This window comes from Mustela nigripes, chromosome 16, assembly GCF_022355385.1.
Source record: "Mustela nigripes isolate SB6536 chromosome 16, MUSNIG.SB6536, whole genome shotgun sequence".
Taxonomy (NCBI): Eukaryota; Metazoa; Chordata; class Mammalia; order Carnivora; family Mustelidae; genus Mustela; species Mustela nigripes.
The window spans coordinates 54,845,630-54,873,257 of NC_081572.1; the positions used below are offsets into that span (position 1 = coordinate 54,845,630).

The window sequence follows — 27,628 nt, forward strand, 5'->3', positions numbered from 1 at the left end:
ATGAAAACTATTAAGGTTTAATTCAAATATCATACAACTCACCCATTGTAAATAAAGAGTTTGATGATTTTTAGTACATTTATATAGTTGGGCACATCACCCTAATACTACTCCTTCATAGGTGGCCACCCCCTGTTTCTACTCCTGTCTCCGATGGCCTCCATTTCTTCCTTTCGGCTCAGTGTTCACAAAAGTAAGCATGGAGCTACTGTAAGAGACACAGGTTATGTTGAAACAGCTTTATTTTTTTTTTAATCCATAAATATCTGTTACTGACAAAAGTGGAAAAATCCTTAAGACTAAATCTTACTAAAGTGATACCTGTTTACAGTACATGTAGAATGTGCTTTGACAAGTAAGTGGAACAATGAGATCTGTACAGAAACAGCAGGTCCAAGAGCCCTGCTCGTCATGAAGCTTCATTACGAGGAACAGAGAAACTGTGCAAAGGTACAGATAGAAAGGTACTTCTCATCGGTACTACCATATAATAAACACGGAATCCGTAAATTGGGCTAATGTGTATAAATGTTCATTAACCCCCCCCTTAGGAAATTGTGTCCCCAAACTAAAAATATTACAGTAAGAATTGCTTTGTATTTGAGAATTTCAAGAATTCTTTACTACAAAATGTCTAGCTGAGTTACAGAACTAGAGGAATATTTGCCACGACGAAGCGAATGAATGAATCCTCCCATGGAGTAGTATTGCAGGGGCGCAGCGGGAGTGGGTGGCAAGGTGGAGCAGGGGTCTTCCTCTCCCTCAGGAGGGAGGGTTTTAAGGAAACCTACAACGTCGTTTCTCTTCCCGATGGGAAGTTGATGGGTTCGGCCGATTTACAAGGTGGGTCTGATGGCGCAGACTGGTACCCTCAGTTCTCGCTTCTCAAGCTTTCACCAGGAGGACGGTAGTGTCAGGAGGAGGGACTAGAAAGGTACTAGCCTGGGGTGAGTGCCCACCTCCTAGCAGCCCCAGGGAGTGGCGCCTCTCCCTCTCCTCCAGTTGGAATGGAGCCTGGTGTCCAGACTCGTTCTTCAGGACTCAGATTCTGGAGGGAGATACAGTAACATCCACTTCAACGCAAAGTTATCGTCGTGCATTCTCCTCTGTGGCTTGGCGTGCATTTCCAAGCTGTCCTCAGAAACAAATTTACGCCCCCAGGGACCATCCTCTGGACCTTTCTCCTCCAGCCTGTCCTCTCTCTGAAATGGGAACCGCCTCCCTCCAGCTTCGAGCCCAGATCAGAACGAACACTTGCAATTCAGAATTCCCCAACGATACAAACACCCAGGATGTCTGGGATGTTTCTGTTGGAGAGGGCTTTCATGAACACTGTTGGTAACCTATTGCATGGGTAGGCCCTTCCACCTGCAGATGACAGCATCCCTGGGTGGCCAAGACCTTGGAGACCAACTCAGGCTCCAGTGAGGAGTCTGGTGGCTGCCTAGGGCATCCGAGGCTGTCACCATGGGGCAGGTGTAATGGGATGCGTGCAGCTCGGTTGAGGTGGGGAGGAATGCGAAGAGAAGAGGGAGGGCGACGATGAGGAATGAAGGCCCTAGAATGTAAGAGCTGGATGAAGCTGCAGAGCTCATCTAGTCAAAGCCCCTCGTTTTACAGATGGGAAACTGAGGCACTGAGAGAGATCGTGACTCATCCTTGGTCACGCGGCAAGATGGAGACAAAGGCAGGGCCAAAGCCATGTCTCCAAGAGCCTCAGCCCTGTGCTTTTTCCTCCTGTAGTATGCTGCCTTCTGGAAATTAAACGTAGAGCCCAGGAAGACATAGCTTTCATACTGAATCTGTCATTAAAATGCTGCATTTATACAAAATAACATTTGAACCCTGAAAAATACTTCATTAGAACACAACAAGCTTCCTTGAAAATACTCCAGAGCAAAATTTCCCAGGTTTGGGGAGCATGGTGGAGGAATGTCTGTGGGAGGTTAACAGGACAAACCCTTCTCAGAACAGGTGCTGCCTAGGGTCCAGGTCATCAGCAGCCCCTTCAGATGACCTTGGCTCAAGTCCATGGTTGCCTGTGGATGGAATCTTGAGGATGGAAGGCTGGTGGCGGGTGAAATATCTCTGAAGAAAAATGGATCATTTGGCGGCAGGGTGATGGGAATATTTCGCTAGGCTTGGAGAGTCATGAGGCTCTCTCCCATGAGACAAAGGGGGGAATCTGTGACACACACAAGCAGGACAGGCGTAAGCAAGATGGCAGAGTGGCCGAGAGCCATCAGGGATATGAATCTTTGGCCAGAGCAGGAGCCTTTGGGCTCATGGCAGGCTGGGCAGGAGCTTCAAGGAACTTGCCAGCTACAGGAACCAAAGCTGAACTTCAAACCATGATGTCTTTGACAGGCCAGTTCTCTCCGTAACCTCTCAAAGATCAAAGGAGTAGAGCTGTAGGATGCATGGCCTGGGGCATCGTCTTGTAGGAACAGGAGAGGTCACAGATAGACCAAGGAGGCAAGCAGAAGTCTTGAAGAACATCTTCTTTGCTTGTCTTCACTGAGGGCTCTAAGGTTTAGAACTACGGAGGATAGCAGGATAGAGGAAAGCAGATTAGGGATGGAGGAAGGTACATGGCAGGGGAGAGGGCAGAGCCACAAAGATGAGAGGAAGGAAAGACCAGAGTGGCATGGAAGACTAACGTTAAAATAAGAGTTTCTCGGTAGAAGGGAGGAGAAGTTTGAGTAAAGGGAATATCTGGAACTTTCTAGAAGGCAGACCCATCGCCCAAGATGCTAGGGAGCCCCATGGTTGGAACCCCAGTTAGGGGGATGCAGGAATTCTTGGGAAAGGCTTTGTGACTTACAAACTTATGGAGCCAAGAGTTAACTGGAAGAAGCAAGACACGGAGGGTAGAAGGTCGTGAGGGACCAAGAGTGCTCCACTACCATCAGAGATCGAGGAGACCTATGAAATCCTTCAGAGTGGGAGAGGGCCGGTGTAGAGGCCCTGTTCATTCCCACCAGAGCAATGGAGATGCGCACAAAGAACAAAACAAGCAGAGGGAAGTTCAGGGCTTTGGGCTGCCCTTGCCGGGAAAGGAGGGCTTTCGTTGTGGGGAAGGGATGGCCTTCCTATGTGTGCTAGTGGCCACCAGCCTGATGTGGCTGGGAGTCATGATGTCTGGGTTCCTGCCCAGAACCTTCTCTTCTCTGCTATACGAACTCGTCTGGTCATGTAGCTTTGCTTGTTCTCCGAACATGGGTGGAATGATGGAATAAATGAGATATTTCTGTATCCCAGTTGAAACATAACTTTGTGGATTTTGGAATGAAGGATTGAATTAGAGCAAGTCCGTAGACTTCAATTTTTTCCTTCCTCCCTCCCTCCGATCCTTCCTTCCTTCCTGGCCCAAGTATGAATCAGAAGAATCATTTTACCTAAGTAAGCATTTAGGTGTTAAGTAGAATTTTCTGATCTGACTGACACCAGAGGTTTTAAACCGGACAACAATAAGGCTGAGATGAGAAATGCTTTGGAATCAACCTATCAGACAACCCCTGAGACAGACAGACAGATAGACAGACAAGGCAGGAGAGAAGCATCATCCTGACGCCTGGAGAACTTGGTACCAAGAAGATGCTTCCAACCCAGGATGAGATCAGGTTTCTGATTCAGGGTGTATGTGTGTGCAGACATCTGGGGAGTGGATTTTCACCCTTTCCCCTCCACACTAGCAGGCAGCCTTTGAGGGGAGGCTGGATTAGAGGGCAGTGGGTTTTGGGGGATACCAGCTGTGAGAGACACACCTTTGTTTCTGGGAGTGGCCAACTCTCCGTTTAGATTGGTTTCCTCCACCCCAACCCTTCTGGCCTTACCTTCTGGAACAAATGCTCATAAACCCTGGGGACCAGCCCTTGAGAAGGTTTATGTGTTTGTCAGGGAGGAAAGCAGAGAGTGGTCCCTGTCCTCACAGCCTCACAGTCCCAGTGATGCCATCCCAACACGGATGCTGAGAGCTGTGTTCATCACCCCCAGCCTCAATCCCCTCATGATGAGCCTTGAGGGGGAGACAAGAGCTTTGGAATTCTTGAAATAAGTAAGAGGACTCAGTCGATTGAGTTTTCTATGGATTGTAGACTTGTTGAGATTAAAAATTCCCAGGGCTGAACACTGGGGCGTTCCCCCTGCCTGGCCCCCTTGCTAAAGGACCATACATGTTGTATGAAGACCTGGGGGAACCTAAAATCCCAGTTTAAGGTCATTGCTTTTGGAGTCGGAGTGTGGCAACAGTCACATTTTTTCATATCATACCTTTACCAGACAGTCTGGGGCTGATTCCCCCTAGCCCCAGCCCAAGGAAGTGCCCTGGCCCTGAGAATGGGGGAGCCCCTTCTCTCCCCCCAGGCTCTGGTCTTGGGGAGGTGGATACTTCTTAGTTCACTATTCACTCTCCAAGGGGGTTGTTGCGCCCTGCCCACTGCCCACTTCCCAGGTTGGAGGCCGAGAAGGGGCTGAGTAGGCCTGGCAGGGATGGCCCCCCCAACAGAGCTGAAGGCTTGGATCTGCTTGCTTGGTGCCCGTGTGCCCCCCTTCAGGGGAGGGGTGGGGAGCTGCCCAGTTAACCCCCAGACCCATAGCCTGGAGTACCCTTATCTGCGTTTACTAATGGGCCTCTGTTGCTTTGAGTCAGAGGAACCACTGGCCTGGGTAACGGAACTGCAGCAGAGGAGGCAGAGAGAGCAAACACTGAAGAGAGGAGGGGTCAAGCAGGTGGGCAGTGGTGGGGAGAGAGGGGTGGTCAAGACGCAGGACCACCGCCTGGGGTCTTCCTTGGCTGGGGGCTGAACCACCCTCTCTAGAAGCCTCTGCCTCCGCCTGCCTGACCTGCACAGTGGGAGACAGGCAGAGCCTGGGGTGATGGGAATGGCGAGCCCCTGAGGCCCAGGGCATCACAGTGGCCCTCCCCACTCTCCGCTCTCTGGCCATGGGCAGAGGCCTCTGGGGAGCAGAGCAAAGAAGGGGAAGGCAGGCCTGAGTGTCAGGTCAAAGTTCAGACCTAGGAGCCTGGAGGAAGTGTGGAGATAGGTTGCTAGGGAGGGTACCCCCAAAGTCCCTGAACCCCACTGTGAGTCTCCTCAGTGGAGAGGGCTGAAGCCAAGCCCCAGAGAACTTAGGGGTCAAAGAGCTAGGGCTAGAGGAGGGGGTCTGAGGGGACCTGCATTGGGGGCAGCCAGCTAGAACTGGGGTTGGGGGTTCCCAACACTGGGGAGGCAGCTGAAGAAAGGGAGCCCCTCCTGATCCCAGGCGTTGGGGGAGGGGTACAGGGCAGGGGGTACCCCAAGGGGGTCAATGAAGGAAGGGCCACTCGGTGGGGACCAGAGCGTTCCAGCAGGCAGAAGAGAACGTTATTGTGCTTATGGACACAGCAGCTCCCCGGCTCTGAGAGAGCGAGCAGGCAGTTTGTAGGCACTAGAAGATTTCTGTGACACGACTGTAGGTAAATGAACGAGACCAAGGAGCCTATTTGGTCAGCCCATTGACTGCACCTGCTGGCCAGTCCCAACCCCAGGTGGCTTCGGACCAAGGTCAAGCCAGGGTCTCTTGGCTGACAGAACCCTCCTCTGAGCGCCCCCCTGGAGGGGGAGAGGGGCATGGGGCCGAAAGGGAGTTAGTGGTGATGGGGGTGGGGCAGAGGGTGGGAGGTGCTGAGGCCTAGCCCCTCTTCTCACTCCCCTCGATGCTTCTGGAAGAGTGGGAGAGATCACTCTAGATCCCAGGTCTGAGTGTGCTGTGCCAGGCCACCGGGCTGTGTCCCCCGGAGTATGGCTTTCTGGGCAGAGGCGGCCCACCCCCACCTCCTAGAGAGGGGCCGAGGGAGAGGGGAGGGGAGCCTCCAGAGACAGAGGCCAGGCGGCAGGCCCCTCCCGCTCCCCCCCAACCCCCACCCCGCCCGGCCCCGCCTGTCACACGGTCACTTCCGTCTTGCTGGCTGTGTAGCAGGTGTGGTGACCCGGGATGTAGTGCAGCTGTTCCACCGTGTTGTGTCTGCGCGAGGCGAAGGCCTGGCGCTTGGCGGCCGTCTGGCTCTTGCCCAGCGTGGCATAGGAGTTACTGGAGGCACTGGGATGGGAGTGCATCTTGGTCACGCGGTACCGCTCCAGCACGGGCGTGGACACAAAGACGTCCGTGTGCGAGATGGCCCGCGACAGGGACTGCTCGGGGAAGGCCGTCCGCTCCGGGGACAGCAGCGGGTCCTGGGAGTGCAGGCGCTCCGTGGACAGCAGCTGCTCGTCGGACAGGATGCGGTCGAAGGGCAAGCCGAAGTCGTCCGGCAGGCCCCGCTCCGGGGACAGAACCCTGTCCTGCGACATGGCCCGGATGGGCCGGCGGGGTCGCTCTCGAGGTAAGGGCTTCTGTTGGGACATCTGGATGACGTTGAGGGGGAGGGTGCCTCGGGCAGCCAGGTCCGGCAGGTGCCGCCTCCTCATGTAATATTCGTCCGCCTCCTTGTCAGCTGGGGTGGGGGAGGGTGGGGGGTGGAGGAGGAGGAGAGGGAAGGAGAGAGGGAGAGAAGTCAGCTGGGGTGACGCTGTGAGAGCGCAGCCTGGACTGAACCAGGACCTCCCCGCCCAGACAGGTGGAGGAGAGCTTCCCCACGGAATCTGCAGACTCAGTCCTGGGGGTGGGGTGTGGGGTATGGCGGCTGGGGTCCTATTGAACCTGGAAGTCACTCTCTCCAGCTCACAGGCAATGCTGATGGCCTCCATCCAGGACTACCCAGAGTATCCAGGGCGCATGAAGGTCCCCAGGGAGCTCAGGGCAGAGCTGCTGGCATGGCCACGCCCCTGAGATCTTGCTCCAGTACTGGCTGGAATGCTCAAGAAGCAGTTGGTGGCCTTCAGATGAGGTTCAGAGCCTCTCTGCAAGGAGCTGGGTTGCTCCAGGGAAGTAAGATGCTCCAGCCAGGAGGCACCCGTGAACATGCTTGGCTGGTAACTTAGGAACACAGTAACACCTTCTCTGGAATAACAACAGCCAGCACCTAGGAAGCTGTGAAGCATCAAGCCTCCACCTGCTTGGCCTGTGCCCACAACGTGTGAAGGCCAGAACCATCCTCTGTGTGGACCTCATGCAGTGCTCTGCCTCCTCTCCCTCCAGGAGGCCCTTCCATGCTCATGGGGACTGCTATACCCAAGAACTTATGCAGGACACACATACAAGTCTGCTTTGCCCCAAATTCCAGGAAGGAGGCTTCCTGCTATTTTCCAAATCTCTGCAGAATGTGGGAATGCTGACTGCTCCACGGTTTGCCCAGAGGGTCACAAATGGGTGGACTCTGCCACTGTCTTCCCCACCATTTATCAGCTTCCTCGGATCATCAGGAACCCCCTGCTTCTAACCAGAGAAATTCACCGCTCCATCTTGGAGGGGGCTGGTGGAGGTAGACCCGTCGGGGGAGGTTACTCCCGTAGCATCAAGCAAAGGCTCGGCTCCTGAGTCGGGTGGTCATGAAAATAACCCCATGGGGACATGGAGGTAGAAGGTCCAAGGGTCAGAAAGCTAGGAAAGAAGGGCTCTCCTGCTGTGTATCTTCTTGACATTGTAAAGGGTCTTAATGGGCCTTAAACCCACCCATGTACAGAAGTTCTCTAGACTCACATGGCCTCACTCTTTATTCTTGGAACTCCACACCTGTCCACTTCAGGGAAGGGAAAGAGAGAGAAACACAGGCAGATGTCACAGAAGCTGCAGAGGCAGACCCCAAGCCCAAGAAAACCCCACTTACTTAGTCTCTTCAAGGATGAGTACTTGCTGGGGTGGGTCTTCACGGCAGACTCATAGGATGGGGGCAAGTGGGCCAAATTCTGGAAGGAGCGGGAGAAGGAGAGGTCATAGGGCTCGGTGGCCGATGTCAGGATGTTGTTCATCCGTGGCTTCTCTGCAAAAGGAGGGAGGGGCATGGCATTAGGGAGGACAGAGGGCAGGCAGGAGGGGAGGGTCCAGGTTCTAGCTCTCAGTCCTCATCCTGCTTTCCTGGTCCCCTGTGCTAGGACATGGGTAGTGCTGGTGACTCAGTTTCCCTCGTGCTCAGTTCCAGTTGTCTACAAGCCTAGGTGCGCAGGTGATGTTTTAGCCCTCGCTGGCCAGGCTAGTGGCTTGCCCTTCCTTGAGTGGCAAACTCCTCCCCATGAGTGTCTGATGAAAACGTAGGTCTGATAGAGCTGAGGAGGAGTCATAATATGGTCTACTTTGGTGTGAAAATTCTGTCCTTTCCCTCATCACTCTCAGGCTCAGATAAATCTGATTTTGAAAAAAAGTGGAGTGACTGGTCTTGTCCCCATACCCATAGAACTGGGTCCAGGACCCCAGCTCCCCTGAGACTCCATTCCACATGGTCCCATGATGTCATTCCATCCCCCATTCCATCCTTCACATCACCCCTTTGGACTTGGGTCTCTCCAAGCCCTGCCGGGAGTGGCCCCCAGTGGGTCACTGTGATCTACAAAGCTACTTCCTCCTCCTCCTCCAGTACCTTCCCCTAAGGCCCCCTTGGCTCTCTCTGAGCTGCTGGAGGAAAGAATGTTGGCAACATGCTTAGCACATCATTCCCCTTTCCTCCCTCCTTCCCTTGAGACAGAGCCTTGAGATCCCAAACTCCAAAGAGAGAGAAGGGAGTGTGTTTAATGCTAGACCGTGGGTGGGAGGTGGGCAGGGGGGAAGGAATGGAGGGAGGAACGGAAGAGAAGATGAGCAGGTGATGAGACAGATGACTAATGAGGTGAATGGGCTGAACTGGGCTCTGTGGTTGGGGGTAGAGAGGAGATACCGGTACAGGTAAGGGAGCAGTTGTGAAGGAAGGAAGGAAGGAAGCATGCCTCGGTAGGAAGTCAACAGTAGTACCATTCCCCAACATGAAGTAGGCAGGTGGCTCTCCCATTGTCCCGCCATCCTCTATGGTTTGGGACCCCCAAGAAGGGCCAGGCTGTGGCCTCTGCCTGCCTCTTGGCAAAGAGAGTGCCCAACCATGGAAATCAGGAATTCTGTGAACTGTGGGGACAAAGAGAATCACCTGCTAGGTCTGGTCCAAGGGTAGCCTCACTCCAGGGAACTCCCAGCTTCTCTCTCCTCCCTGCCTTCACTGGTCTCCCCAAACACTGGGGATGGAGCCAGGGGAGCCCAGCCAATGAGGTGGTGTTCATGCCAGCTCAGTACATATGTGTGGGGGTGAGGGACGCTCTACATCCCTAAGAGATCAGAACATACTGTACAGTAAGAGCCTCCCTGGCATGGATTGGGACAGATGCCAGGAAGTGGAGTGGGGCAGGATGCTGGGAGCACTGTTCTCCGGAGCTGGGTAACAGCCACTGGTCCCCTAGCTCTCCTTTCTTCACTTATGGTGATGCTGGAGAATAACTTGGCATCATACTCCCACCGAGGGTATAGCTCAGCTCACCAACTTCCAAAAGCAACATTTATGGATGCTCTTTCCCCAACCCCACTGTTCTCCAACTCATACTGCTAAGCCAAGGCCAGCTCTTCTTTGTCTTCTGTCTCCACCATGATTATCTCTGCCCCCTTGCTCATGCTCTCTCTCCTATTGCAGTGTCTTTCCTTTCTAGTCCTTTGTCCACATTCTCTCTTCACTCAAGGCTCTTCATTATGGCGATGTCACATCTTTTCAGCCTATGGTGATATCTGGTCTTCAAGCCCCGATAGGTCTTCCAGACAATCCCACCCAGTTCAGCGTCAATGTGATCTTTGATCAATTGACTTGAGCTGGTCTTGTTGATGACCAAAGATGGCAATGTCCTTGACAGCAGAAATCTTGCTTTCCAGTTTGATGCCTTCATAGTGTTTGGTCCCAAATTGGGATCCAATTAATGCTCTTTGGTTGATCAGTTGACACAGGTTGTCTTCCCCCTTTGATAGTCACTCTGCCAGCTCCTGGGGGAAAGTGTAGCTGCCAACGAAGACATGCAGAGAAAACCCTGCTCCCACCGGGCTGGGCTGTGAGCTGCTCAAGGTCAAAGACCAGGTTTATCTGCCCTCACCCCTTGTACCAGGTGGAAAAAAGAAAAGATGGAGAGAGGAGCAGGGAAAAATGGTTCTTCCTTCTGTCCTCAGGAGGCTGTGCTTGGCTTGGCTCATTCTGGAGAAAACCTGCTTCTACTTATACTTCCAGAATGTTCAGGAGTGAACGGAGCACTCCTCGTTTGCCTTTTCTGGCTCTTCTTCCTGCAGCTGCGTCATCACCATGGGCATCCCCCAGGCTCTCTGCTTCTGCCTTCTGCTCTTCTCTTTCATCCTTCTCCGCACAGACTGCCCCCACTCTCATGGCATCTGTTCCCACTTCCAAAGCAGTGATATCTTCAGCTGTAACCTGTCTCCAGACTGCATGTCCGCACTTCTAGCTGCCTGCTGAATCATTTGTCTTAACTATCCTATAGTCCTCTCTGGCTTCAGATGTCTAGATCCAAATTCACCATCGACAACTTCATCTCCCCTATACCCTGACTGCTTTCCTGCCTCTCCAGATTGCATTACTAAGAACCCCCACTCTTTTCATTGAGCATGGCTTGCCATTTGACTCACAGTTGACTCTTGTCAGCCATATTCAGTGAGTAACTAAGTTCTCGTGATTCTTTCTCCACCATGTTTCCCATTTGAACCCTTCTGCCTTTTCCCACTGTCCTCATCACCCCTGGGACCTGCTGCTTCATAAGTGATCTCTCTAGTGTCTTCCAGTTCCGTTTTTTTCCCTAGACCCTACAACCTGAAACAGCTTATTAAACTCTTGCTCTCATTACCTGTTTCCACCAGGAGCCTAGCCCTAGAGGGGGACATCAAAATAGTCCAGTTCTAGCCTCCTAATTATAATGTTCAACACCTCAGTGCTGACACAGAGCATAATCTCACAGGATGGGGGTGAGTCTCTCTGCCAAGCGAGCTGCAGATTTTATCTTTGAGTTTCTCTCTCGCTAAAATTTAATGATATTGTCACTCCTTCAGAGCAAAGACAGAGGAATGACTGAGAGTTCGTAATTTACATGGCTGTCTTGTGTGCTACCCGGTTTCGACCAGGTGCCCAAAATAGTTTTTCTTGGCCGTTCCAGAGGTTACATTGCAACCTGGCAGGAGGACGTGATAAGAAGGAAACGTGGCTTTGTAAACCTCTGGTGCTATGCTCACACTTTCTGTCCTCTAGAACCTTCATCTTCCTCCCCTTCTCTGCAGGCTAACACTCACGTGAACCAGTCTGGTTTTGAGCATTAGCAAATCTTACTGGGTTTGGGGTGGTTTGATAGGGTTTATGCCAAGTCCCATGCCGTTAGTAAATGGTACCACAAGCAGCCTCGGGCCAAGAAGATTGTTCACTCCTTGCTGTGGACATATGGAATGGATGACCACAAGAAGTGATCTAGATCGTGAGATCTATGTGAGAATGCGTTAAGAAAGGGTCTCAGCCCCTCTCTTTCATGATGGAAGATTACTCCGTTTCAGAGACAGGACACGAGGGGTCAATGGTGTAAGGGTAGGACTGAGCCGTTGTGAGCTCCTTACACCTTCTGGGCATCAATGAATCACGACCATATGTCTCATGCCTGATGGGGATCAGGAGTCAGGATGGAACCACTCAGGATGGGGATGGAATGCGGGACCCTCAGAGCCATTTCTCACCATGTGTAGGGGTCTGGGCCGCACTGCTTAAAATTGGATGGTTGTACTGATGATCACCTGGAAATCATAGAAAAGAGATGTTTAAAGAAGAATTCAGGCATTCCATCCTCTCTCCCACACAACACCGCCTCTCTTGGCATCAAATGTGCTTCTCTGAGTCCAAGGATACCCTTCGGGAGCCTGAGCCCTTTGGTGCCCTGGGAAAGTGAAAGGCAGGAGGTGGTCTGTTAGGCACAAAAAAATTTCCTCTGCTGTTTGTGTCTCTCTCCTTCTGTACCAAGGCTTCCTCTGTCACCATGGAGACCCCCCCCCCCCCACATCTGTGGATCTGGCTGACCAACAACAGAGGTTTGTTGGAGTGGAGGTGGGTAGGGAGAAGGAGGGAGACTGAAGGGGTGGGGTGGGGAACTGGGCAGGGGGGGTAGATCCTTTTTGGGGGGGGGGGTGTTTTAGGGTATGGTTAACCAGGAAGAGGATGGGTTAGCCTCCTGATGGGTATTAAGGAGGGCACAGACTGCATGGAGCACTGGGTGTTATATGCAAATAATGAATCATGGAACACTACATCAAAACCCAATGATGGGCTGTATGGTGACTAACATAACATTAAAAAGGGGTTGGGGGTGCTTCACCTTTATGGGGCTTTGATTTCTCCTGACCAGACAGGTGTCTGGGTGTATCCTGAGATTGGGGGAAGCCAACGTGAATTGACCCTCTCTTGGGATCAGGACTCCTGGGTCCTAGGTTGTGTCCTGCCTCTCCATGAACACAGCCCATCATTTCAAAGGCATTTCTTTTCACTACAAATGGCAAAGTCCATATGGACTGAACAAGTCACAAAATCAATAGGGTCCCAGTCATCCAAGTGCAGAGTTCAAGGCATTCTAAGGGGCTTCTGAAACTGGATACAGTTGTGGTTTTGCCACAAAAGAACACTTCATCCCTACCTTATTATTTAATTCAACATTGTATTTTTGCTTCTAATTTCAGCTAAAACAAGGGGGGAAAGGAGGCATGAAGTCTTTGCTTTAGTTTTTCTGAACCATGGTTTACAGCCATGCCATGCTCTTGGGCCTAGATGATCTGCTTCTGTTTTCTTTTGTCTTGCTACTGAAACCTTCTTTTCTACCCCTGGCATCATTGTCTCTGGCTGCTCTGTGTTCAGCTCCCTCACCAGACCCGTTGGCCATTTGTATTCCTGACATACTGGTACTTCATGAAGGCTCTGCCTTCTAGCCCATACTGAGAGTTCTCAAATACACCTCTCGTTTGAGGTCTGACTGGTCTATAGGGTTTGATTGTAAACAGCTTATAGACATGCCCTTAAAATCCCTGTCCTTATTTCAAACCACTGTGTCCCAAAGTGAGCTGAGCATTCTCATTGTTTTATTGTCCAATGGTCAAGCTTCTGTCTGTCCCTGGCACTGATGTTCTATGGGTTTGCAAACCCCAGTCATGGTCCATTTCCCTCTCTTCATCCTCTGTATCCGATGAGTCCCCAAATCCTCTTCCTATACCCACCTCCAAAATCCAGGCCACAATATATCCTTTTGTCCAGATTTCTCATAGTTCTAGTCCCTGGCCATTTCCAAGACAAATCATCCTGAGCTAGACAAAATTTCCCCTACCAATGGGACATGACATCATTCATTTTGTTCAGACCAGACTCAAAGGTTGAATCAATTCTACACCAAGCCTGGATTTAAGGAAGAGGAGAGAAACCAGGAAGGGAGATAAAGGATAGTTTGTTGGGGTTTTTTTCCCCCTTTTTGCTTGTCCTCCAGAAGCAAGAAAAAAAACTGTTTCTTCGCTCTCTGTTGTTGTTATTTTTTGGTTTATTTGTTTTTAAGCAATATGGCGACATCAGAGACAGCTGCTAAAAATCGGAGAGGCCAAAGGAATGATGGTGAGTGGCAGTTAGACAGAAACACGTCTTAGAGTCAAGGTACCACTAAGGAAAGGATCATCAATTCAATTCAGTTAATAATTTTGGTCACTAGTTGTGCTCTGTGCCTTGTGCTATTCACACACATATTTGAAAACAAATATTCATACCAATTTTAATCTGAATATATGTTATTGGCCTACCCATTTCCAAACTGAAAAAAAAAAAACTCTCTAAATATCTTCTTTGAGGTAGTCCTTATCATTTTTCTTTACAGATGCATTTGCAAGCAGGATAAATGTCTTGCATTTAGATATCTTGTTTACAAGTGCAAGGCTTTTCCTTTTGCTTGAATCGTACTTCGAATGTTTTGCTAACATTTAATTAAGGAAAGAAATTTAAAGCATAAAGGAGAAAATTAAGACTGTCTTAAAATAACCATCATGACACTGTTCCATTTCCTTTTCTTTCTCTCCTTCTGGAAATTACTATGTGTATGTTTACATTCAGACAGACCCACACACACACATACTATTACAATGAATTACCTTCTGCATTTGTCATTTTGCACAAGTGAGAACAGCTTTCAGTCCTTAAAATGGAGAAAAGTGCAGAAAAATATGACGAACTAATCCTCACATTTGTGCAAAATAACAAACGTGTGAGGTTATTCATTGTAGCATTTTTATAGTAACAAAGAAAGGGAACCTAAATGTTCAAAGACATAGGCACATATACACACACTGAAAAATACATACAGGTTCCAGAGATGTAAGCATCCCAAGTTCTACTGCTTTTAATCTGTTTCCTTTATACTTAATGGACAACATATCTTGAATATACTTTTGCATTTTGAAATATTCTTTGGAATATTTTATATGGGTTCACAATAGTCTTTTCTATAGAATACTCTCTATATAATCTATAATTTAAGTGTAATATGTTTATTTAATAGAGTCAAGCATTGCCTTATTATTATATATTTAGATTGTTTAAAAGTTCAAGAATGTGACATGAAACAACCTTGAACCCTGACCCCCTGGCCATGTCTAATTTGCTTAGGCAACTAATGAAAACCAGTCTTTATAGGTCAACACACTGCCAGCTGCTCAGCCAAACAACAAAATGGATGGACAGAGTCCCTCATTCTGAGCCATTCATCCCTTCCTGGGATTCCCTTATTTGATGTTGGTGTTGTGTTCTTTCATTACAACACTGGAATCTGTTTGCATATTTTATTTATAACCTTTTAAAAAAGACTTATTTATTTATTTTAGAGAGTGAGTGAGTGGGGGGAGAGGCAGAGGGAGAGAGAGAGAATCTCAAGCAGACTCTCCCCTTGCTGAGCATGGAGCCTGACACAGGACTCGATCTCATGACCCTGAGATCACCCTCTGAGCCAAAACCAAGAGTTCGATGCTTAACTGACTGGGCCACCTGGGCACCCCTTGCCTATATTTATTCAATTCATACATATTCATAAAGAAAGTTTGGGGTTTTGTGTGTGTGTGTGCTAGGATATCAAGTTTGTGCATCAAGATAATGGTTTCATTGAGGCAGGTGAATAGTATTCAGATTTTCTGTGTGCCCTGAAACTATGAATGTAGCACATGAGAAATCCGTTCTTTGGAACTTTGGAGGAATGCAATAATAAATAATATCTGGGATCTTGTGGACAGTTTTTGTTAGTAATGTAGTAGGTGGATGACCTAGTATTTCATTGACTGCACAACAAAACATTTGGGAGATGGATGTTGTTATCATCACCAATTTGGAGGTAGGGAAACTGAGGTTCAGGGAGGTCAGATAATTGGCTTAACAGGTGAAGCTGGAGTGCAAACCAGGCAATCCAGCACGAAAGCCCACATCCTTAACCATTACCCTCACTGCTTCTCACACTCAGCAACATTTTCTTTACATATTAATCCTTTCAGTTTTCCAACTCTAGTAGTTTTTTTTGGTAGTTTTTTTTTAAGGTTTTATTTATCCATTTGACAGACAGAGATCACAAGCAGGCAGAGAGAGAGGAGGAAGCAGGCTCCCCGCTGAGCAGAGAGCCCAATGCAGGGCTCAATCCCAGGACACTGGGATCATGACCTGAGCCAAAGGCAGAGGTTTTAACCCACTGAGCCACCCAGGCACCACATTTTCCCACTCTAAATTCAACTCGTAGTTCCTATTTTTCCTAAATATATCCACTGGACCTTTGAAACTTTTTTTAGCTTATAGCTAAAATATTCCTCAAACAAACAAACACCCCAAACCATCTCTATATTAAATTCGAAGTCTTTTCTTATTCTTAATTTTCTGTGTTAATGTTTTCTGGATCAGCAATTTATTCATATCATTTTTCTTTTTTCAAGAGCTACTCCCTTACACATATCAATTCTTTGTCTTCGAATCTTATTTTATGCTTTTGAACTTGTTCATTTCTGCCCACCTAATTTTCTTTGGTTTGGTTTGTTTTTGTTTTCTCATTTCTGGACTCAAATCTTTGGTCCATTACTTTTCCTCTTTTCTGCTAATAATATGTGGTTTTTAGCTCTGTTTTTGTCTATGTTCTTTCTCTGATTTTGTCTTGTCAATGTTCTTATTGTTGCAATGTCCTAAATGATCTGTAATCACAGGCTTGGTTTTTCCCTCTGACCCAAGGGTTCTTCAGTAGAGTGTTGTTACATTTCAAAGAGTTTGGATGTGTTGATTTGAGCTTTGACTCTTAATTTTCTGTCTCATCATATCGTCATCAGAGAACAGGGCCTGTACACTTTCTGCTTTGAGAAATTTATTGAGATTTCCTTTGTGGGCTAGTATACGATCAATATTTATAAAGGTTTCATGAGTACGTAGAGAAGAAGTATATTTTCTTTTTGGAGGGTACAAAATGGGCATATATCTGTTTGATCAGACACATGAAATACATCATTCAGTTCTTCCCTATCCTAATTCATTTGTTGCCTACTTATTCTGTCAAAGACAGAGGGATGTGTATTAGGATCTCCCACCACTTTGTGTTCCTGTCATTTTCTCTTGGTATTTATTATGGTATTGCTTTTGTGTATTCCCTAGCCACATCATTCAGCACAAAAAGGCTCATGGTGCTTATGTCTTCTTTGCAGCTGCCCCCTTTATCAACATTAAATAACCCTTTCTGTCCTACTTAATGCCTTTTCTCATCTTTAAGTCCTCTTGATCTGATGTTTATATTACCAAGCCAGCTTTCCTTCTGTTTGCATTTGCCTGATAAACTTTGCCTATCTTTTTACATCTAACCTTTCTGTGTCATGTTGTTTTATGCTTGTCTCTTGACAGAGGATACAGTTTTTAAAGAAAATCTACCTTATGTGCTTTGGTACTTTCTGGGTTGCCTTGATAGCTAGAAGAAAGTTCTCCTGCTCAGGAAACTGTCCTCCCTTCCTTTTTTTTTTTTTAGATCTATGTATTTATTTTAGAGAGAGACGGAGAATGAGAGAGAGTGGTGGGGAGGGTCAGGAGAAGAGGTAGAGAGAGAATTCCCAAGTAAACTCCCCACTGAGTATGGAGCCAGATTCGGGGTTCAATCCCAGGACCCTGAGATCATGACCTGAGCTGAAACCAGGAGTCAGGTGCTTAATGGACTGAGACATCCAAGCACCCCAAACTGTCCTCCCTCCTATCGTGGCCCCCCACCTCCTGAAAGATGACCCAGCTCCCCTTAGTACAGGCCAAACTCTAGGTTATGGTTTCATAATAACCATAACCTAGACCAGGTGTGACTACCACACTCAGCTTGGGCCAATTAGAGCTCCTTTTCCAGAAATGAGGAATTACAAGAGAGGTTTGTTCTCTCTGCATGGTTGGACCCATGGTGTGTAAACTTTGTAGCTATGGGCAATCTTGTAGATTTGGAAGAGAGGTCAGCCTTTAGAAACTATGGCACATTACATTTTTATAAAAACAACCATAGCTATAGTTCTAGTCCCCCATGCTCTCCTAGAACATTCCCACTCCTCCATTAGAGGGAGCATCCTCTCCATCTCCTTGAAACTGAAGGGCCTTTTTGATTGCCTTAGTGAACACAGGGCAACGGAAGTAATACTGTAGGACTTCCACAATGAGGTTGCAAAAGGTCATATGGTTTTCACCTGTCTCTCTCTTGGCACACTCAACCTTGGATCCTAACCACCATAGTGTAAGGACGTCCATGCCATATGCAAAGTCTACAGGTAAGGGCTGGAAGCTCCAGCTAAGATATGTCCATAACCAACATCAACTGGCAGACATGTACATGAGTGAGGAAGAATTCACATGATTCCAGCCCCCAGTCTTCCAGCTTCCCAAGGAGACCAGAGATAAACTATGCCCACTGAGTCCTGCCCCAATCACAGATTTAAAAGCAAAATAAATGTTGCCTTCACTGTATCATTTTCTACCACAAAGATAATTAATTTGAGATAATTATAGATTCACATGCAGTTAAAAGAAAAAATACGGACATCTTGTATACCCTTTAACCAACCTCCCCCATGGTAACATTTTACAAAACCATAGACTATCTCAGAACCAGAATATTGACGTTGATGCAGTCAAGGAGCAGAACATTACCATCACTAGGAGGATTCTTCTTGTGGCCCTTGTATAGCCACACCCACTTCTTTCCTGTACCCACCCCTTCATTAACCCCTGGCCACCATTGACCTGCCCATCATTTCTATACTTATATGATTTCAAGAAGTTTATATAAAAGAAATCATACAGCATGCAACTTTTGGGATTGGATTCTTTCATCAAGCATAAATCATTGGAGACCCACCAGATTGTTGCATGTAGCAATCACTCATTACTTTTTATTGCTGAGCAGTGAATATTCTATGATCTGGGTATAGCAGAGCTTAAGTATTCACCTTTTGAAGGACATATGGGTGGTTCTCAGTTTTGTTATATTATGAGTAGCTACTATAAACATTCATGTTCAGGCTATTGTGTCAACATGTCTTAATTTTCTAGAATTAATACCCAGGAATACAACTGCTGGACCATGTGGTGGCTATATGTTTAACCTTTTAAGGAATCTGCAAAACTGTCTTCCAGAGTAGCTGCACCATTTTACATTTCCATGAGCAACGAAGGAGTGATCTAGCTTCTCCACATCTTTGTGAGCATTTGGTGTTGTCACTATTTTTTATTTTAGCCATTTTTAGTTAGCTATGAAAGCTGTGTAGTGATAGCTCATTGTGGCTATAATTTGCATTTCCCTAATGGCTAATGATGTTAAACATCTTTCCATGTGCTTATTTTTCATCTGTATGTCTTCTTCAGTGAAATGTCTCTTGATTACTTTTGCCCATTTCTAATCAGATTGTTTGCATTTTTTTCCCATTAAATGTTGAGAGTTCTTTTTATATCCTGGATAATAGTTACTTGTAGGATATATGGTTTGTAAATATTTCCTCCCAGGCTGTAGCTTGTCTTGTCATCCTTTTAACAGAGTCTCTTATGGAACAAAAGTTTTAATTTTGATGAAGTCCAATTTATCAGTTTATTTTATAGACTGTGCTTCCAGTGTCAAGTCCAAAACTTTTTTTGAAGCCCTAGGTCCTGAAGATTTTTAATTTTCTCCTTTTTTTTTTTTCTCCTAGAAGTTTTATGTTTTATATTTAAGTCCATGATACTTTTTGAGGTATGATTTGTTGTTGTTGTTTAAGAAAGAGGGAATTGGGGTACACCTGGGTGGCTCAGTCGGTTACGCTGCTGCCTTCTGCTCAGGTCATGAGCCCAGGTTCCTGGGATCGAGTCCCACATCGGGCTCCTTGTCCAGCAGGGAGCCTGCTTCTTTCTTTGCCTCTGCCTGACGCTCTGCCTGCTTGTGCTTTCTCTATGACAAATAAATAAATAAAATCTTTAAAAAAGGGGGGGTGGATTGGTGGAGAGGAGCAGAAGGAGAGAGAGTGAGAGAATCCTAAGCATTCTTCGTGGCTAGAGCAGTACCCAATGTGGGACTTGATGTCATGACCCTGAGATCATGACCTAAGCTGGAATCAGAAGTCTGATGCTTAACCAAGGAGCCACTCGGGCACCCCATTTTGAGTTAAATTTTATACAAAATATGAGACTTAGGTTTAAGTTGAGGGCTTCCCCCCTGCTCTTTCTTTCTCCCTTTTTTCCTTCCTCCCTCCTTCCCTTCCTTCCTTTCCTCCCTCCCCCTTTCTCCCTCCCTCCCTTCCTTTCTTTCTGATGGCCAATTACTTTAGCATCATTTCTTGAAAAGGCTCTCTTTCTTCCATGTATTTGCTTTTGGATATTTGTTTTTAAAAAGTTGGATATATTGGTTTGAATCTATTTCTGGCTTTTCTATTTTGTTCCATTGATCTACACGTCCTTTCTCTGTCAATACTACCCAATCTTTTTGTTTTTGTTTTTCAGGAACAGTTTGTTGTTTTTATTGAAGTACAGTTAACACACAATGGTACCTTAATTTCAGGTGTACAACACAGTGATTTGACTAGTCTATATGTTATGGTGTGCTCACCACAAGTGTAACTCCCATCTGTCATCATATAATACTATCACAATATCATTGGCTATATTCCCTATGAATACAGAGTCTTGATTGATGTAGCTATATACTTCTTATAACTGAGTAGTCTGGGGTGCCTGGCTGGCTCAGGTGTCTACCTTTGCCTCAGGTCATGATCCCAGGGTCCTGGTCTTGAGTCCCACATCAGGCTCCTGGCTCAGTGGGGAGTTTGCTTCTCCCTCTACCCTTCCCCCCTGCTCATGGTCTCTCTTTCTCACTCAAATAATTAAATAAAATCTTTTTTAAAAAAGAAATTGAGTAGTTTGATCCCTCACAGCTTATTTTTTCTTTTGAGAATCATTTTATCAATTCCAGTTCCTATATCTTTCCCTATAAATTTTAGAAAAACATTGGCTATACCTACAAAGACTCTTGTGTGGACATTGATAGGAATTTTGTTAAATCTGTATATTATTTTGGGAAAATTGATATACTTACTCTGTCGAGTCTTTTAATCCATGCTATGCCTCTCATTTATATTATGTCATTTAAATTCCTTTGACAATTTTACTTGATCTTAAAAGTTATTTTCTTAGTGATTGCTCTAGGGATTATAATATGCACCTTCACTTACTACAATTTTCAGGAGTAATTTACTTACTCCCAGTAGCACATGGAAACTTTGCTGTGATATTGGTCCAGCAAACCTCCTTCCCTTATACTGTCATTGTATCTATCTGTCTATCATCTATCTATCGAATACTCTGGAAATGGACTAAAAAGCATACAACAATCCAAGAAGCACTTGTGCTTGAAGAACTGCTAAACTTCAGGTAGGAAGAGACTTTCTGACATTCCTCCTTATATACGTATACAGATATTATACTCACTGACCAGTATTAAAATTACTGATATACAAAATTTTTTGTCTTTTCAAAAAGTTAAGAGAGGAAATGAGAAAAACATGTATAGAGTTTCTCAGATTAATCATGCATTGATCATTTCCAGTGTTTTTAATTTCTTCTGGTGAATGCAAATAACTGTCTGGTATCCACTTATTTTCAGCCTGTGAAGTTTCTTTAGGATTTCTTGTCAGCCAGGTATGGTCACAAAGAACTTTGTTAGTCTTTGTTTACCTGAGAATGTCTTCATTGGACCTTCACTTTTGAAGGTTGATTTTGCTGTGACAGAACTCTTGGCTGGTAGGTGTTTTCAGCACTTGGAATGGGGCTTCCCATCTACCTCTGGCCTCCAATGCTTTAGATGAGAAGTCAGCTGTTAACTGCATTGGTTCTCTTTCATATGCGGTGAGAGGTCGGGGGTGTCACCCAGTACCCCGAATCCAGTGAGTCTCTTCTGACCTGCATAGCTGCCAGTATTCACAGCTGGCCCCATCCTGGCAGAACCTCTGTGCTAATTGGGGGGGGGGGGTGGTACTGGGAGAAATCCCAAGACTGTCACAAAGTCCATTCCTACTTTAAGATCAGCAGTTTTTTAAAGCATAAATGCTTCTCAGATGTCCTAAGCATTTTGGTTAATTGTCCAGGGGACTGAAGTGGCTGTTTTTATCAATCCTGTCCAGCTTTGTAGCTACTTTATGGGAACAGGATTTGCTAACCATCTCACTGGGCCATGGCCAGCTTCAACCAGGTTCTTGGCACACCTCTTGGCACATCTCAGGATCCCAGCTCCCTGTTACTCAACCAGGCTGGTGGAGTCTCCCAAGTAGCCTGGAGGTCTTGGTACTCAGCTGAAGAGATGCTGGGCAGAGATCAGGAAGAAAGGAAAGTTGGACTGGGTCCTTAGTCTCTGGGGAGCTTAGTGGTGCTTTCAAGTCTTTTGGTATCATAAAATCCTCAATATATTTTGGGCCAAACATTGTATATCCAGGGATAATGATAATGTGTCTAGATTTCATACACATTCACACACTTTAATAGGGAGAATATTGGCTGGGAGAAGTCATTTGGTACAGAAGACATTTTCTAGGAGCAACTAATAGTTTCCAAAGTTCCTTTATCCTGAGGTAAAGGCAATTACTAGTTGCTGTAAATGGAGATATTTTCAGAAATAAAGAGGAAGATTCCACATGGGTTTTTTTGTTTTTTGTTTTGCCAGACTTGCCTTAAGTGCAAGTTCAGTAGCTCTCCACCTCCTCTGGGTGGGGAGAGGGCAGTGATGATCCCATATGAAGACCATCTTGCACTCTTGTACTCACATCAGAGCAGGCACTCAAAAGTACTTCTAGAACAGTGTTTCTGAAACTGGCTTCAAGAAATCTTGTTGATTCCTTGGAGGTAACTCAAGGGCTCCTGTTTAAGAATAGAATGTAGGGGCACCTGTGTGGCTCAGTAGGTGAAGCGTCTGCCTTTGGCTCAGGTCATGATCTCAGGATCCCAGGATGGAGCCCTGCATCAGGCTTCCCACTCAGTGGGGAGTCTGCTTCACCCTCTCCCTCTGCCTCTCCCCCAGCTCATGCTCTCTCTCATACTATTTCACATAAATAAAATCTTAAAAAAAAAAAAGTATAGAGTCTAGTGGGTGATGTTTTAGCCCTGCCCACCCATCTCTACTCCTCTGCCCCCAACCCTTGCCTCACCCAGAGCATCTTGGTTTCCATCTGTCTCCCATATTGGTCTTCTACCTAAGATTTCATTTGAAGAAACAGGTGCAGTACTTATAAGTATAAAATCTACTGGTCAAGCTCAGGTGCTTCCTTTTACAGGTGAGAAAAAGAGGCCCAGAGAAGTGAGATGACCTGCCCAACATTATGAAATCGGTGGCAGAGAAAGGACTATGTCTTAGGTTGTATTTTCTCATGACACATCACTATCTGAAAGCTTGCAGGAAAGTCCCTTGTGTTCTCCAGCAGAGGTTCCCAGGAGCTGTGCATTTTCCGGAAGCTCTCCCCATCTTTGCTAGCTGTACTTGACTGTCACTTTATATCTGGCTTCCCTGAAATACATACTCTGCATTCTGGGGGTGGGGAGAGAGTAGAGAGTGGTTCTGGATCAAAGAACCTTTGGATTCTACATACCACATCTTTCCTCTTGGATATTCACCAGGCGTGTTAAAGGGAGATGAGAAGTCTACTGAGAAATCATCCACCTTATTAGTTACTTGACATAGAGAATTTTTTTTTTCACCTAACAGTGTGGGGTGCCAACAGGAAACAGATATACATCCAGTTGGGTAATTTAGGGGGACTTTTATAAGGGGCTATTTGTAAAGATGTGAGTGGAATGTAGAGAACCCATAAGGAATAGTACAGTGCCTTGGGACAAGTAAGAGTGGGGGGCTTCATTCAAACTGGGTCTGAGTAGAGAAAGAAGGACATGGCTTCTGGAATGCAAAGCAGGAGGGAGCTGTGTGGACAGGACTCCCTGAGCTTTGGTTGAGCGCTGTAGGGCAATAGGGCTGAGGGCTTCCTGAATGGACCGGGAGGTAGTATAGGAAACAAGTACCCCATCGCCATTCTCCTCCATTCCTTTCTCATTTACCAAAGCCAACTAATACCCGCAGTGGAAGATAGCCACATGAAGCGATCCAGAAAAGTTTGCTCCTCAAGAGGCTGAGGAGGCTGGAGAGTTAATATGGAAGGTTGAATGGAAAAACTGTACAGCATGGACTTAATAACTCACTCTGACAAATGCTATGGTGGTTCATTCTGAAGATGGTCTTTGGGGGTTTGGGCACGTGGGTGTTCTAGGCAATGGGTGGGGTTTTGGGGTGTGTGGGCAGCTAGGTGTTGATGCATAAGGGAAGAAGGCAATATTTGTGATGTACAAAGACTAGGAGGGCTAAGGGTCCCAAGATTTTGCCTGGAACTCCTCTTCACGGCACAGTGTATGTAGTCTGCTAGATTTGGCATCCTTGTCTCTCCCTGGACTTCTCAACCGATTGCATCTCCACTCTGTCCATCACCTGTCTCCCCCTCCCCTTCTCCCTTCAGGAAGTCCTGGGCCTTGGCACAGTGCCCAGCCAGGGCCATCAGCCTCCTGATGGATTAAGCTGGATAACATAACAATTAATTAGCGCTCAGGACTCATTGATTGATGCGCTGACAAGACTATAAAGTGACAAAACAATCTAGATTCATCGGGGTGCCAAGGCTGCTGGAAGGAAGCATAAAAGTAGGGCAGGGCATTCTGCCCACTGAGAGCCTATAGATCCCCAGACAGTTAACAGGTCTCTTAGAATCGGATCATCCCCCCTCACCTCTGCAGCTGTGAAAGTGCTGGAGCTGACAGCGAGTGTCCTTACACTGGGGTCTGGTTTGACTGTTAAGGGAATTGGCCAGTCTTCTCGGTGAAGCTGGTAAACTGCTGGGGAGTCTGTGCGCACATGCGCTCACGTGCCTGTGGGTTTGCTCCTCTGTGTGTTTGGAAGGGGAACCAGGGAAAGGGAAGAGTGATGATGAGGTGTTGGACATCCCTGGGGACAACTCAGCGGCAGATGTAGCAAAAGCCATTTCTGTCGCAGTGAGTCACAGGAAGGTTGTAGGGTACAGATAATACCCCAAAACATAAACGATGACTCTGTCAGTGGGAATCTTGAGATAAAACGAAGAGATAATATGCATATTGGTTCCAGATTCTCTGGTCTTGGGCCCCATCACCACACTCTGGAGTTGCTATGATAACCTCCTGATTTCCTCCCAGTCTCCAGTGTCTCCTCCTTTGGTGAGTCTTTCTTAAATGCTAATTTCACCCTTGCCATTAGCTTGCGAATACTGCAAATGAACAATAGGTTGGAGCTCATTAGAAACATATGGGCCCTTCCCCCATCCTGTGAATTATGATTTAGGTGATACAATACCCACTCCAAGAATTAGCATTTCAAAAGCATCGGGGGGGGGGGGGGCACCTGGGTGGCTCAGTGGGTTGAGCCTCTGCTTTCAGCTCAGATCATGATCCCAGAGTCCTGGGATTGAACCCCACATCAGGCTCTCTGCTCAGGGGGAAGCCTACCCCCCTCTCCCCCGCCTGCCTCTCGGCCTGCTTGTGATCTCCATCTGTCAAATAAATAAATAAAATATTAAAAAAAAAATCCAAGATGTTACTCCTACAGCTGGAATTTGGAGCACACTCTGAAGAATGGTGTCCAACGTCACTGTGTTTCCTAAGCTGTGCATGGTCTAGGACCTCTCACTCAGCACCCCAGAAGCTTCTCTATGATCCCCGACACCCATCACCACCCCAGTGCTCTGCTCAGGAGCCTTTTCCCATGTGGACCACTCTTCTCATTACCTCCCCCCAAATCCTTCCAATCCTTGAAGATAAAACTCGTGGCAACTTCATCAAGCAATCCTTGAGCTTTTCCATGCACAGTGATATCCTTGACCTTCTGACCACTGATAAATTTATTATTGCCAGCACTTGCTTTCAGTGCCTAATCACATGTAATTTAGCCTTTTTCCTTCTGTTTCATTTGCTCTTTCGAAAGACGATTAAACACTTCTGCGTGGGAGGCGCTTCTCCCCAACTATTAATATGTTGAGCGTTTCTGGAGGTGGAGACCATCACATTTCTTTCATGTTTACCTTAACAAAATACTCCCTGGGCTGGGCTCCTTGGAGTCACTTCTGCCAGATTTTTTTTTTTTTTTTTTTTGAATGATGAATGGTTGAGTAAATGAATCTAGTCTTGAGGCAGAAGAAAATGGGCAAGACGCCATGGTGATGATCCTTGATTGCCTGTCCTACTTTCTATGTTCTTGTTCTCTATACCCTCTTCTTCATGCTCAGAGTGGCAGATTTTCTGGGCCAGTGGCCAGGTTTGTGGGTTGTAATATTTCAGAGGTGTCTAAGTGTGTGTGGAGGAGTCAGGCACCCCTCCTTTCCCAGCTCAGGCTTTCACTTCTTCTTGAAGATCCATTGCCCTTCTCATACAACACCCATCTTTGAATTCTTGGTGGTACGAAGAGGTCAGTGTAGGGAGGCAGGCCTGTTTTCATGGTATCAGAAGGCAGGGCTCCTCCCAAGATGTCTGGTTGGTTTACAATGACATTGGTACAAGGCCATTGGGAGGTCATCAGTTCCCATGCTCCTGTGTGTTACCCCTCCTCTTTCTCTAGGTCTCGGTCTTTTGTTTCAGAGGCTTTGGCTCAGGGTCTCCCGGGGTCCTATCCCTGGGAGTCTGATTTTGTATGAGCCACTCCCCAGCAGGCCTCCCCACTTCTGGCAAGGATTTTAATTTCCCAGTCTGCCTGCGTCGTCATGCCCACACAGGAAAACAACGTGTCTTCTGCCAGATTCACTTAAAAAGACAACCTCTAGGTTTCCCTGGGAGAGCTGCCTGCCACCTGCTGTGAGCCACTTCTTGAAGAAGATGGGGCTCCCCAAAGCCCCGAGGTACCAGAGCTGTGTTTGGTCTGCCAGTGGTTATGGTAATCACCATAAAAGGAGTATTTTCCATCCCTCTGTTCCAGGAGACTGGTTGTGCTCCTGGAATTAACTCAAGCAAATCCCTGAAGGTTATTGAAATCATACCCATGGAAAGTCAACCTTGGAATGCCCTGGCAATACCCGGGAGTGGGATGGGGCATAAGTGCCAAGTGTGTGATGAGGTGGGTCTGGGAGATACTGGGATCACTTTGGCCTTAGACACTGGGCCAAACTGGTACATCAGGCGGGCTCCTTAAAGGGTTTCGGACCTCTGATGTTCCCTCAGAAAATTTCCCTTCGGCAAATCCCAGATTCTCCTCACCCCCACCCACAGTCAGCCCATCCAACGATTGCCCTCCAACAGCGCTGGATCTTGGCACCCAACACATCTACCAGGTGACACAAAGTAGCTCAATGTCGCCAGAGGTGACTCTGGTTGAAATAATTAGAATGGAAGGATGATTGATATTTGGAGGGTGTACAGTCTTTTGGGAAACCCCAAAATATCCCAAATGAAAAGTAGGTTATCAGAAGATCTTCTATCCATTCTGTAAGGACTATGAACTGTAAGTGTATCTGACATTGTATTGTATTTTTCTTTAAGAAGTGAATTCCTGTGTGAGTGTGTGTGTGTGTGTGTGTGTGTGAGTGAAGAGAGAGAGAGAGAGAGAGATCTGGGTCCATTTTTAACCTTCACATTTGTTCTTTACAATTATAATGCCAATTGGAGGACACTCTAAGCCTGGTGCCTAGCCCTAGGAACCACATGCATTACTATCCTAGCACAAATGGGGTTCTTCTTTTTCTTTTTCTTTAGTTTTTTCTTATTTATTTGACTGAGAGAGAACACAAGAGGGGTGAGGGGAGAGGGAGAAGCAGACTCCCCGCTGAGCGTGAGCCTGATGTGGGGCTCTATCCCAGGACCCTGAGATCATGCTCTGAGCTAACGTCAGGCACTTAACCAACTGAGCCACTCAGGGGCCCCTCAAATGGAGTTTTTCTGTATTAGGGCAAAGACAATCATCTTTTTCCTTTCAACTACAATTTCTTGCATCAGACACTTAATATGCTAAGTGATTTACAAGTATCATGGGACTAAAACCTCACAAAAATTCTGTGAGGTCCTTCACATCATACCCAGTTGCCCAAGATCACGTGGAACGTAAATGGCTGAATCTGGATTCAAATTCACCTGTAGAGGCTCCAAACACAGTGCCATTTTTCT

The 27,628-nt window shown here is 46.9% G+C and overlaps 1 protein-coding gene across 3 annotated transcripts in view; it reads right to left on the minus strand.

Annotated features, from left to right (window-relative positions):
* Window positions 1-213: 213 nt before the first annotated feature.
* Window positions 214-27,628, minus strand: part of SHISA6 (shisa family member 6) — a 278,202-nt gene continuing 250,787 nt past the window's right edge. Inside the window, exons 4-6 of one of the 3 annotated variants that reach the window (XM_059378937.1) lie at window positions 11,641-11,697; window positions 7,748-7,900; window positions 214-6,475 (exon numbers count right to left, since the gene is read on the minus strand). In XM_059378937.1, coding sequence (XP_059234920.1) covers window positions 5,925-6,475; window positions 7,748-7,900; window positions 11,641-11,697 — 761 coding nt within the window. In that variant the 3' untranslated portion in view covers window positions 214-5,924. The remainder of the gene's footprint in view (window positions 6,476-7,747; window positions 7,901-11,640; window positions 11,698-27,628) is intronic. The other 2 variants (XM_059378939.1, XM_059378940.1) reach the window with 2 other exon arrangements.